Below are 12,442 nucleotides of genomic sequence, written 5' to 3'. Positions count from 1 at the left end.
TGAGTTCACAGCCCAGTGAGAAAGATAAACAATTAGGCAGGCAATGACAATGCAATATGGCAAATGACATCACAGATGTTTGAATCAGGATTTATAGGAAACTAGATGAATCAGGATATGAAGAGGGCCTAGAATAGTTTTAAAAAAATGCCCAACAGCTGAGGTTTGGTTCAGTTTCAAAATTTTAAGCACGTCATAAATTAACTATGTGCTGATCTTGTAATTACCATAGCTAATGGGAGTATCATGCTATCAGCACCCACTTACTGCTTTGCTGAACTGTGGCATTGTCATCTCTACCCCTCCCTGGAGGAATGCTCCAAGACTCTGCATCTTGTTATATTTTTCTTTTGGAGCCTAATGACACATTAATTGTCATTGAAATGTTTGACACAGCCTCCCTCAAATATTTTGCAAAAAGTTGTGTATATATAATTCAAGCAGTCATAAGATTTGTGAATGGGCACAGAAAGCAAATGCTAATATTTATGCAAAAGGTTAAGGCTAACCTTTAGTTTGTCTTAACTGTCAGGCATGCTGTGTGGTTTTTAACGTGTTGTATACAAAAACTCTGTTTATGTTCCCCCAATTGTTTGCCTCCTGGGGTTTCCTGTTGCCCAGATGCGGTACGCTGTAAGTCTGTCTTATAGGAAAGCCAAATCTATGGGTGCTTAAAATATGAGACAGATAGATAAAGAACATAGCTTCAGATTTCAAAGTAAAGTATAATTGGAAATTAAATAAAAATGTGTTTTATTAATTTTGCATATTTTCATTGGGCCTTTCATCCAAATATATTGCAGTTTCTGTTTATCTCTCAGTTATTTAATCATAGAGAAAAGATTTTTTAATTGATCATTTCTTCCCTTTCTCCACCTACTTAATAATAGACACTTGATTTTCTCCATGTGGAGCTAGAGTTGCTGTTGAAGATCAATGGGCAGAAATCATTGCATGCTAAATGCATGGAAGAATGGTTTTCAAAGTGTGGTCCCTTGGACCAGCTTAGCATGGAATTCTCACGCCCCATCCCAGACTTATTGTACAGGAACTCTGGAGGTGGGGTTCAGGAAGCTGGCTTTTAACTGGTCCTCTAAGTGATTCTGATGCAAAGCTCAAGCTTGAGAACCACCGTCATAGGACATTAGAGATGGAATCTTTACTTTCATGGTTAAGGGGTCCACAGAGAGAGAACAGAAATGCTGAAGGAGATTGGTATATACAGCACTGCTAATCCTGTATAATACAAGGGTAGTATGCAAATTGACCCTAATAGTGGAACGATTAGGAAGGTCTGGTTGCTATGAAGTGCACTGATCACCAGTGGGTAGATGCTCAACTCAGGAGCTGCCCCTTGATGGTCAGTGTGCTTCCACAGGGGAGTGTCGCTTAGCCAGAAGCCAGTTCATGGCTGGCCAGCACAGCAGTGATGGTGGGAGCCTCTCCCACCTCTGCAGCAGGAAATTTAACATTAAAATAGAATTATTATATAATTTTCAGTCCACATTAAAACTTTACCTATTGTCTCACTTAATGTTCTTATAGCATTTTTTTTTTTTTTTGCAATCCAAGATCATGTATTGTCTTTAGCTACCATATCTCTTTTTAAATTAAATTGTTTTTTTTTGTTTTGTTCTGTTAATTCTCTCCTGAGGATATTGTTTTCATTGCTCTTTCAGAGATAGTGGAAGGGAAAAAGGGGATAAGATGGAGGGAAGGAGAGAGAGAGAGAGAGAGAGAGAGAGAGACACCTCTGCTTTAACCATTGACTAACACCATCCAGGGCAGCTATCATATCTCTTTAGACTGTTTTCATCTCAGTTGGTTCTTCAGCTCTTCATAGTCTTTCATGATATTACTATTTTGGGGAGGCACAGGCCAGTTGCTTTTTTAGACTGTCCTCAAGTTTTCATTTAAATGACGGTTTCCTCATTATTAGATTTAGGTCATGGATCTTGAGGAGGGCTACCATATAAGTCAGTGTGATGTTGAGTTTTCTCATGTGTAATAACATCAGGAGGTACTTGATGTTGGTTTATCCTATTATTATTGAGTAGAGGCCTGATGCACGAAATTCATGCATGGGTAGGGTCCCTAGGCCTGCCGGCATTCAGGGCCTTCTGGCTGCCTGCTGGGGCCTTTATTCATTCTGCACCACCCCCTGGTGGTCAGCACATGTCATAGCAAGTGATCAAATTCCCAGTCTCTGGGACGAACTCCTGAGGTGACACTTTTCATATTAGCCTTATATATATATATATATATAGATATTAATTTTGATCACTTTGGTTAAGTCATGTCCACCATGTTTGTCCATTGTAGACACTTTTTGTTCTCTTTATTTATAAGTAATTTGTGAGGGGATACTTTGAGACTGTGTAAAAATACTGTTTTAGCATCTCTTAATGACTCTTTCCTGAATTAATTATTACTATGGTAGGTGCAAAGTAATTATTTTAATTGAACAAATGAATCTTAAAAAATAAATTGTCCTAATAAGTTAACTGTTTAAACAGCAAACTTTGAGAGAAATCTTTCTCTACTCCAAACCTATGAGAATTATTTCCAGAAAGAATTGTTATCTGATGCTATCTCCACCTAATCTCATTTCATTTAATGGCTCTGTTTTTTGCCTCCACGATGGCCCTACGTGTTCAACTGCAAACCCCCTTCAGCAGCTTAAATTCAATAAACATCTTCATGGAATAGTATATATAATATAGATAGTAAATCCCTAACATACAGACAATTTTCTCTTTGTTGATATAGCATGCACGTATGAACAGCTGTACAATGTTTATAAGCGTTTGACTTTCCCACTAGATTTCCATACACAGCTCTGGTGCTTTATTTACAACTAAAAAGACTTCTAATTTTTTAATGACTTATTGCATTATGCTAATATCTAGGTCATAATGTAATATTAAAATGTAGATACTCTAATTTTATAGTTCATCTAACTTTTTTAACCCAAGACTTAAAAAAGTTGAAGTACACAGTGGTATGTGGAGCCTGTTAATTCCTTAACAGGCCTGTGAAAGCTGACAATAAATTTTTAGAAACTCTGCAAGCCAGTTGTTAAATACAGACAGTTTAAAATTATATTACATACACTTAAAATTAAATAAATTATATTAAAGATAGTGAATACTCAAAAAAGGTTGACATATAGCAGTTTATTGTAATAATAATCATAATCATAATGTATGAATTTATTTTGGATCATTCTTTCTGGCACTGTCAAACCCTCAAGCTCTTTCCTCCCGTACTGTCCTTAACCCATTAGGATAGTCTGTTCTTTAAGATTCATGCATTCATTTACTTGCATATTTATTTATTTATTTATTTATTACATTTTTTATTGATTTCAGAAAGGGAGAGGAAGAGAGAGATAGAAACATCAATGATGAGAGAGTATCATTGATTGGCTGCCTTCTGCACACCCCCTACTGGGGTTCGAGCCTGCAACCCAGGCATGTGCCCTTGACTGAAATCGAACCTGGGACCCTTCACTCTATCCACTGAGCCAAACCAGCTGGGGCCATTTACTTGAATTTAGATGAAAATTCATTGGGGAATAAGAGATTTATAATCTTAAAGTATCTTTCCTCAAATTACTTATATGCGTCCTGGAGGAGGCACTAATGGGAAGTTAATGTAGAAACTGAGGGACAGAAATATCCAATTATATCACATATGTTTTGTAAATTCACTGGACCAATTTCTTAGGGAATGATTGTAATATAGTGGATGATGGAGTAGGTGTCTCAAATCAGCATCAAGCCTCTGAATCATCACATAAACCTTGAGAGGTGAACTGGCTTGCTGAAATCCACACAGAACACACGGTCAAGCTGAAACAGAATCAAGGCCTGTGGGCTCCCTTTGAAGTCCTGACTTCTCCCTGTATTTTCTGTTGGTGCGGGATAAAAATAGATGTGTATACGTGAGTCACTCTTAAGGAGTAAATTAAGCCTGCACAGTAGAAATGTGTCCTCAGGGAAGCAGGGTGACTATACCTACACATTCTGAAAAGAGGATCTCAAATGTTGGGTGGGTGGCTATTTCTGAGTATCATGACATCATTTCATACAATATGCTGCTTAAAAGGCCCAAGATTTAAAAGTGACTTAGACACTGAGATTCTTGCTCAAATTCTGTGGTAAGTTTAAAGAATGATCCTTAAAGTTTACTGCATTTCTTATCATTTCTGGTATGTAAAATTTCTTTCCCCAAATAGGCTGTTCAGTTCTGTAAACACAAAGCAAAGTTTGTAATTCCATTCTCTGGAGCACCAACTATAGTGTTTTAGACATAAAACTGCTCTTTGAAGACCTGGTTGGTGGATAAAGGAACTAAAGCCTTGAGTTCATACTCTTACCCCAGGGTACATTGCTCACAGGTCTCCATTTTACATGAAGTGGACACAGGGAAGTTAATGACAGTCTGGACTTAACAGATTTTCACTGACGGGTTTGAAGCAGATGTTTTGAGGTCCAGCCATGCACCCTGGACCTGGAGTCAGGTTGCCTGGGACAGAACCTGACAGTGCATTCCTATATAGCTCTGGGATGCTACTTACCTTTGGGATCTGATTTCTTCATTTCCATCAATGAAATGAGCAGAGTGAGATTTGCACTGCTGGCCATTCCCAGGTTTGAGGTGAGGCACATGGAGATATGAGCATAGCCGTTTACAAACAGCAATCAATTAAAAGTGAAAACCACATGAATTAAATAAAAATATAAATCAAAACACACAAAACAAAGTAACTATTAATACACAATACAAAGTATCAGTGTTCCTCTATTTTTTTAGAGTATGGGTTTCAAGTGAACGGGAATACTTGAAAAAATATTTTATTGATTTTTTTAAAGAGAGGAAGGGAGAAGGATAGAGAGCTAGAAACATCAACGAGAGAAAAACATCAATCAGCTGTCTCCTGCACACCCCCTACTGGGGATGTGCCCACAACCAAGTTACAGGCTGCAGGCCGATGCTCTATCCACTGAGCCAAACCAGTCAGGGCTTGTTCTCATTTTTAACCCCTGGACTTCCTTAGAATAAAAAAATAGACATGGAATTAGGAGTGGATGATTTCCATGGGGGCCTTTGGAACTGCCTCCAAGTTTAGGACAGGGAAGTCTGATGTTCTGCTTCTTCTGGGAAGATGTGAAGTATTTTGAAGCTAGCCTGATTTTATCAGGCAGATGTGCTCCTGAGAGATTTGAATATTTCTTCATGCCACAAATGTTTATCAGGCCATCCAGTGCTTGTATAAAAATACCAGCAAGATCATCCAGAAATGTTTATGTTCTAGCAAATAAAGTCACCGTGGGAAACAAGTTCTACCCAGACCCTATATGCTTTCTCCTTTTATAGTCATATCTGGACAACTTTTAACAGGGAAGTAGGTCTGAAGTATACACTCGGTATCTACAAGATTCTTTGCCAGTTGGGTCAGCAAGACCATTTTCCTTGAAACAGTGTGACAATATGTCCTTCTTTATTTTTATATTTTTGTCTTTTATTTTAATTGAATTTAGTGGGGTGACATTGGTTTGAAAAAATGATAGAGTTTTCAAGTATACAAATAAATAAAACATCATCTGCACACTGCATCATGCACCCATCACCCCAAGCAGAGTCTCTTTCCATCCCCATCCCCATCCCCTCTTTGTCACCTCCACTGACTATACACACACACACACACACACACACACACACACACACACACACATGTTGGAGAAGGCAGTCCCCTCAGCCCAGCTTGCACCCTCTCCAATCTGAGACCCCTTGTGGCAGTCAGACATCCCTCTCACAATCTGGGACTGCTGGCTTCTAACTGCTCACCTGCCTGCTGGCCTGATCACCCTTAACTGCCCCCCTCTGCCAGCTAGGTCGCCCCCAACTGCCCCCCCCCCCCCCCCCCCCCCGCTGATCTGGTCATCCTACACTGCCTGCTGTTCATTCATTTGGTTGTCCCTCACTAACCCCGCTGCCAGGCTGGTCGCTCCATGTAGCCTGTGTTCAGTTGTCTGTCTGGTGGTTTTGGTAGTGATGGCCCTGACTTTTTATATATTAGGATGTTTTTGCTTCACATTCTTTCATCCGTCCTGCAGCCTCCTCCCTTCTGACAGCTGTCAGTCTGTTTCATGTATCTATTCCTCTGACCTATTTTGTTCATTGGTTTATTTTGTCCCTTAGAGTCCACATATAAGTGAGATTGTATGGTATTTATCTTTCTCTGACTGGCTTATTTCACTTAGCGTAATAATCTCCAGGTCCATCCATGCTGTTGCAAAAGGTAGTTAAGATTTCCTTTTTCTTTATGGCTTTTTTTTTTTTTTAGTATTTCTTTTTTTTTAGTATTCCACTGTGTAAATGTCTTTCTTTATTTTTATAAAGCTTTCATCTAAGGAAAGACAGTTAGGCTTTTAAAAAAATATCAACTTAAAAACTCAAAAAAAGAAAAAAAGAAAATCAACTTTATTGACATATAATTAACATACAATATGATGCATCCATTTTAAGTGCATAAAGACAATGTTAATTATGAGGTTTCTTTTTCTCTCTAGGACATATCTAGAATGGAGACTTGGAAGACATTTTGGGTGATCATCTTTCTTGCATCTAGCTTTGGCTTCATCAACTCACAGAGAATTGGTAATACATCAGATTCTTAAACCAAAATGATGACTTTGCCAGGAACCCAGTGGTAGTGACAATCTTAAGAAAAAATATTTCAGGACCTTCTTAATAAATAAAAGGGAATTGGATTTTTAAAAAGAACTTAGAATCTGGAAGCTTTTAATGAGCAATGAGTCCCCCTTTTCCTTCAGAGCTTAATTTCAAATGACAAAAAAGAAAGATATTAAAAAATATTATACTTTTGAATAAATTACGAGACTCTAAAAAGCTTTTGTAAACGTGAGCCTAGTCTATTGATTCTGTATTTTTCTTTGTCTCCTTTGGCAGAGCTATTCCCAGGACTAATTGTCATCACAAGATGGAGAACTTCACCAAATGCTAGTGACACCTCTGAAATTTTTGCAGTCATTTTAACAGATTGTTGGGACTTTTCAAGATGAAAGTCTCATCTAGAGAGGAATACTTGAGTTGTCTGAAGCCCTGCTGAGATAATATTGAGTTTTAAATATTCATATATAATCACATTGACTGTTATTTGTTGGAAAAAGAACACAAGGCTCTCCAAATTTCCCCTTCAGCTCTGACTCCCCTCACCTGTGAACAGACTCACAGTTTCTTTTATTTCCCTGTTTTCCTTTATTAAGTTTAAGGGATGAATGGAAGGCCATGGTTAAGGATCTAATTGTTGGGTCAAATGTCTGTAGAACAGAACAGAATGTGGCAGGTGTACAAGGGTCGATGATGCCCATGAGAAAGCAAAGATGATCATATGCTTATGCCGCATGTGGTATTAGCTATCACCAAAGAGCTATGCAGGCCCATCCGTGGATTGTAAATTTGGGAGAGATGGATTTACAGCCAATAGCTGCCAATCCTCCTATCTAATAAAAGAGTAACATGCAGATTGACCATCACTTCAACACACAAGATGGCTGCTCCCATGTGGTCAAAGATCTTGCCCCCATGTGGACACAAATGGCCAGCACAAGATGGCCAGCAGGGGAGGGCAATTGGGAAGGACCAGGCCTGCAAGGGAGGGCAGTTGGGGGCAATCAAGCCTGCAGGGGAGGGCAGTTAGGGATGACCAGGCTGGCAGAGGAGGGAAGTTGGGGGTAAACAGGCTGGCAGGGGAGCAGTTAGACATCAATCTGGCTGGCAGGGGAGTGGTTAGGGGATGATCAGGCTGGCAGGCAGAATCAGTTAGGGGCAATCAGGAAGGCAGGCAGGCGAGCAGTTGGGAGCCAGCAGTCCTGGACTGTGAGAGGGATGTTCGAGTGCCCTAAATGGGCAGTCGGACATCCCTCAAGGTGTCCCAGATTGGAGAGGGTGCAGGCTGGGCTAAGGGACACGCCCCCTCCGCCCCCATGCACGAATTTTATGTACCAGGCCTCTAATTTTGTAATGTTTTTAATCTCAACTTGACTCTCTTCCCCAGTCTGCAGCCAGGCCTCTGTGGGAGATGTCGTGTTTCTGGTGGACGCAAGCATCGACCCCCAGTATGCGCGCCACGTGCGGAACTTCTTGTACTCCACGGTGAATGGCCTCAATGTCAGCAGAGAGACCATCCGCGTGGCGCTGGCCCAGTACGGCGATGCGCCCCATTCTGAGTTCCAGCTTTCCACCTACCCCAGCAAAATCGACGTGCTGAAGCACATCCAGAGGTTTCAGTTAAAGCCCAGGGGCCCTGGGGGCACCAGGATGGGCCTGGCGCTGCAGTTTCTGCTGGATCACCTCTTCCAGGAGGCGGCGGGGAGCCGGGCGGGCCAGAGGGTGCCGCAGGTGGCCGTGCTGCTCAGCAGCCGCCCCTCCGAGGACCCCGTGCGGGAGCCTGTGGCTGCCTTGAGGCGGGCAGGCATCCTGCTCTATGCCGTTGGCAGCAAAGGTGCCCCGAGGGCTGAGCTCATGGAGATCGCCAGCAGTCCCCCGGAGAAGTTTGCCTCTTTCATTCCCAACTTCTCTGCCCTGGGCAGACTCACCCCCAAGCTGCGGAAGGATCTCTGTGACACTCTGGTCAAGGCAGCTCAACCTGTCGACCACGTCTCTCCAGGTACTAAGGCCTTTCCCTTCTTAGTCCTGATAGAGAAGCCACAGAATGCAGGGCTTCATCTTTTACTCATCCCGTGCACTGCCCTTACTTTCCATAGTTGTGCATATTTGATTTTTAATATTAAAATTTTGCTAAGCCATCTGTACTCTAGGCTCTTCTCCAATCGTGGACCTAAACTTATCAACTTTTTTTTTTTTTTTTTAATTCTGTGGCCTTTATGGTTCTATATAGACATGTAATATAAGTCCATTTTAAAAAAATAAATCTTTATTGTTCAGATTATTAGAGGTGTTCCTCTCTTCTCTACCCCCTCATAGCTCCCTTCCACCTGATTCCCCACCCCTTTTCTCCCGCCACTGTAAGTCCATTTTTGATGAAAGAAATATTTGTTCCTGTGGTATTATTATTCCTAGATTAATTTTCCCACAGTGCCTGGATGGGGGGCAAAGAAGGGAGAGGGGCATAGACCCCCCTCTCTCCAAAAGGAGGATGGCTTATTTTACTGCCAGGAAGCTGGCTTATTTTGCAGTGAGTGTGTTGTAGTGTTCTGGTTAAGAGGACGCATTTAGGGGAAAGAAAAATCTGGGTTCAACTCCCGATTCTCCACTTTCTGAATGTGTCATCTTGAACATGTTACTCTATCTCTCTGAATCTATAAATTTTCTTTCTAGGATGATAGTATCTGCCTCAGAGAGTTGTTGAAATAATTAAAGTTATGCAGGTAAAGGGCTTATCATAGTGCTTAGCCCATCAGAGATGCCCATACGCATTTCAGTCATTACCTGTGGTGAGACACTTGTCATCATCTTTGAACTTCTATTGGTGCTGATGGGGCATAAACTGGTGAACATTCTTTATAAATTAATTGCTAAACTCTATAAGAAAGCACCAACTTCGAACAGAGAAAGAGAAGATCACTTGTGGGTTCCATCAAAACCCACAATAGGATAGAGCCTTCATTACTTATTCTTTTTTTGTGATATTTTTAGATAAGGGTGGGTGAAAAGGAAGAAGTGCTAAAACGTTTGAACCATTTGATGCCACAGGTGGGTGGTAATAATATTGCTCTTGGATGGCTAAGTTGTGTGTCTTACTTTTGCATAGGACTTCCAGGTGCACAAAGAGGTTTTACACACATAATGATAACTAGTTTGCTTGGAACTAGGTAGTTTTCTTTCTTTCTTTTTTAAAAAAATATATTTTATTGATTTTCCACAGAGAGGAAGGGAGAGGGATAGAGAGTTAGAAACATTGATGAGAGAGAAACATCGACCACCTGCCTCCTACACACCCCCTACCAGGGATGTGCCCACAACCAAGGTACATGCCCTTGACTGGAATTGAACTTGAGACCTTTCAGTCTGCAGACTGACACTCTATCCACTGAGCCAAACTGGTTTCGGAGACAAGGTAGTTTTCAAAACTTGTTTGCATTGCCCATCGGACTGGTACATAGATACATAATGATTTTTTTGTTTTGTTAGATACACAGGGCAATTAGTATTTATTTTTACATAGTTACATAAGACAATCAGTATTATTTATTTGCATTTCTCATGTGAGGAAACTGAAGCCAAGGTTACATAACTGATGGCAGAGCTAGGACTTGATCTCAAGTCTTTCAGAGCAGATCCACTTCAATAGAAAGGGGTCTGAGATTGTGTTCATACGGAACAGAGCCTAAGGCAAGGACTTGGATAAACATTATTTGTCATGGAAGCCCTCCCAAAGCAGGTTGTTAAGGATGTAGGACAGAGAAGTAGAGGAAAGATAGGAAGGGATTGGTCTTAGGTAGAAGTTCCACTGAGGGTAGTTTTAGCCTGATTCTACAGGAGAACTCAGGATTGTCTTGACCCAAGGCAAGGAGCTAGACTTTGTAGGCAAAGTCGCTCTGGCACCTGAAAAGTCCTCTGAAGAGCAGCGTATAGAAATAGTAAAAAGGGATCGGAAAGGACCAGGGCAGAACACTGATCTTATCTGCTACAGTAGATTATCTTATTTCATCTTCAAAACAATCCCATGAGATTGTGAGAGCTGGAGGAAATATTTCAGTGCTATAGAGAGAGAATTGAGGGTCATAAAGGTGAGTGATAACAGGTCACAGGGCTGCTAAGTGGTAGAGCGACAATGAAATGAATCCTAGAACCTGGGATACATTCCAGCTTTCTGACCTGTTGGTGCCAGCAAATTCCTAGAAATGAAATTTGTTCCCACTGAGAGAGAACAGCCCCCTTCTCGGCATGCTGCTACATTTATAGAAGTATTTTTCTCTTAATGAGAGAAATGGATTTCAAGGTTAGAGGTATCAGCTGAGCTTGCCAGAAGCCTCAGAAAATGACAGAGTGGCCGAGACCAGTTTGGCTCAGTGGATAGAGCGTCTGCCTGTGGACCGAAAGGTCCCAGGTTTGATTCCGGTCAAGGGCATGTACCTTGGTTGAGGGCACATCCCCAGTAGGGGGTGTGCAAGAGGCAGCTAATCGATGTTTCTCTCTAATCGATGTTTCTAATTCTCTATCCCTCTCTCTTCTTCTCTGTAAAAAAAAATCAATAAAAATATTTTTTTAAAAAGAGAAAATGACAGAGTGGAGTGAAGGCAAGGCTCAGGGGATGTTGTTGCTTTTCTGAGCACAGCATCATTTGGGGTGTCTGAGGACCATTGAGCATAGGTTGCTTGGCATTGCTCTCCTTTTCTGTATACCATTTGGCTCCATGGGTTCTAAGCATTTTGAGTGAAGGTCCACAGACCCTATTCCTTTTGTCCTCTCTGTTGCAGCTTGCAAAGAAGCGGTCCTGGCAGATATTGTCTTTCTAGTAGACAGCTCAACCAGCATCGGACCTCAGAACTTCCAGAAAGTGAAGAACTTCCTTCACTCTGTCGTCTTGGGACTTGACATCAGCAGTGACCAGGTCCGAGTGGGCCTCGCTCAGTATAATGACAACATCTACCCAGCCTTTCGGCTGAACCAGTACCCTCTGAAGAGTGTGGTCCTGGAGCATATCCAGAATCTGCCCTACCGTACAGGAGGCACTAACACAGGGGCTGCCCTGGAGTTTATCAGGAGCAACTATCTGACTGAGGCAGCTGGCAGCCGGGCCAAGGACTCGGTTCCTCAGATAGTTATCCTGGTGACAGATGGGGAGTCAAACGACGAAGTCCAGGAGGCAGCTGACAGGTTGAAAGAAGACGGCGTTGTTGTGTATGTGGTAGGCATCAATGTCCAGGATGTCCAGGAGTTGCAGAAAATGGCCAGTGAGCCATTTGAGAAGTTTCTTTTTAACACAGAAAACTTCAACATCCTGCAGGATGTCTCAGGAGGCATTCTTCAGTCACTGTGCTCAGCAGCGGAGGGTACAAAAAAAGGTAAGAAGCTGGGTCAAACCTCACGTTCCAATCAGGATGCCTACGGACAATATGAACCAGGATACACTGAGCATAGTGGGAGGTAGGAGAAGGAGCTGTCCGCCATCCCTGGAGAACCTGGGGACACTTCCTGAATGAAGGAACATCTGAGCTGGGAGGGAGGGATGAAGGAAGTTCTCATGTGTAGTAAAGAACACCCTGCCATGTTGATAACAGGATATAGCATGGATTTTGAAGTCCAGAGATATGTTTAAAATTATTTAAAAAACTTTTTCTTTTAAAATTGATGTTCAGAGAGAGAGAGGAAGGGAGAGAGAGAGAAAACAACAACAACAAGAACACATTGATCGGCTGCTTCCTGCATGCTTCCCACTGGGATTCAA

At 41.7% G+C, this 12,442-nt stretch overlaps 1 protein-coding gene across 1 annotated transcript in view; it reads left to right on the top strand.

Moving 5' to 3' along the window:
* Window positions 1-12,442, top strand: part of LOC311631543 (collagen alpha-4(VI) chain-like) — a 93,965-nt gene that overhangs the window by 4,931 nt on the left and 76,592 nt on the right. The window contains exons 2-4 of the mRNA XM_084901732.1: window positions 6,579-6,666; window positions 8,087-8,698; window positions 11,472-12,059. Of these exons, the coding sequence (XP_084757858.1) occupies window positions 6,591-6,666; window positions 8,087-8,698; window positions 11,472-12,059 (1,276 nt within the window). The 5' untranslated portion in view covers window positions 6,579-6,590. The remainder of the gene's footprint in view (window positions 1-6,578; window positions 6,667-8,086; window positions 8,699-11,471; window positions 12,060-12,442) is intronic.

Source organism: Pipistrellus hanaki, assembly GCF_964339955.1.
Source record: "Pipistrellus hanaki genome assembly, chromosome: 13".
NCBI lineage: Eukaryota > Metazoa > Chordata > Mammalia > Chiroptera > Vespertilionidae > Pipistrellus > Pipistrellus hanaki.
This window is presented reverse-complemented; position numbering and strand designations above follow the sequence as displayed.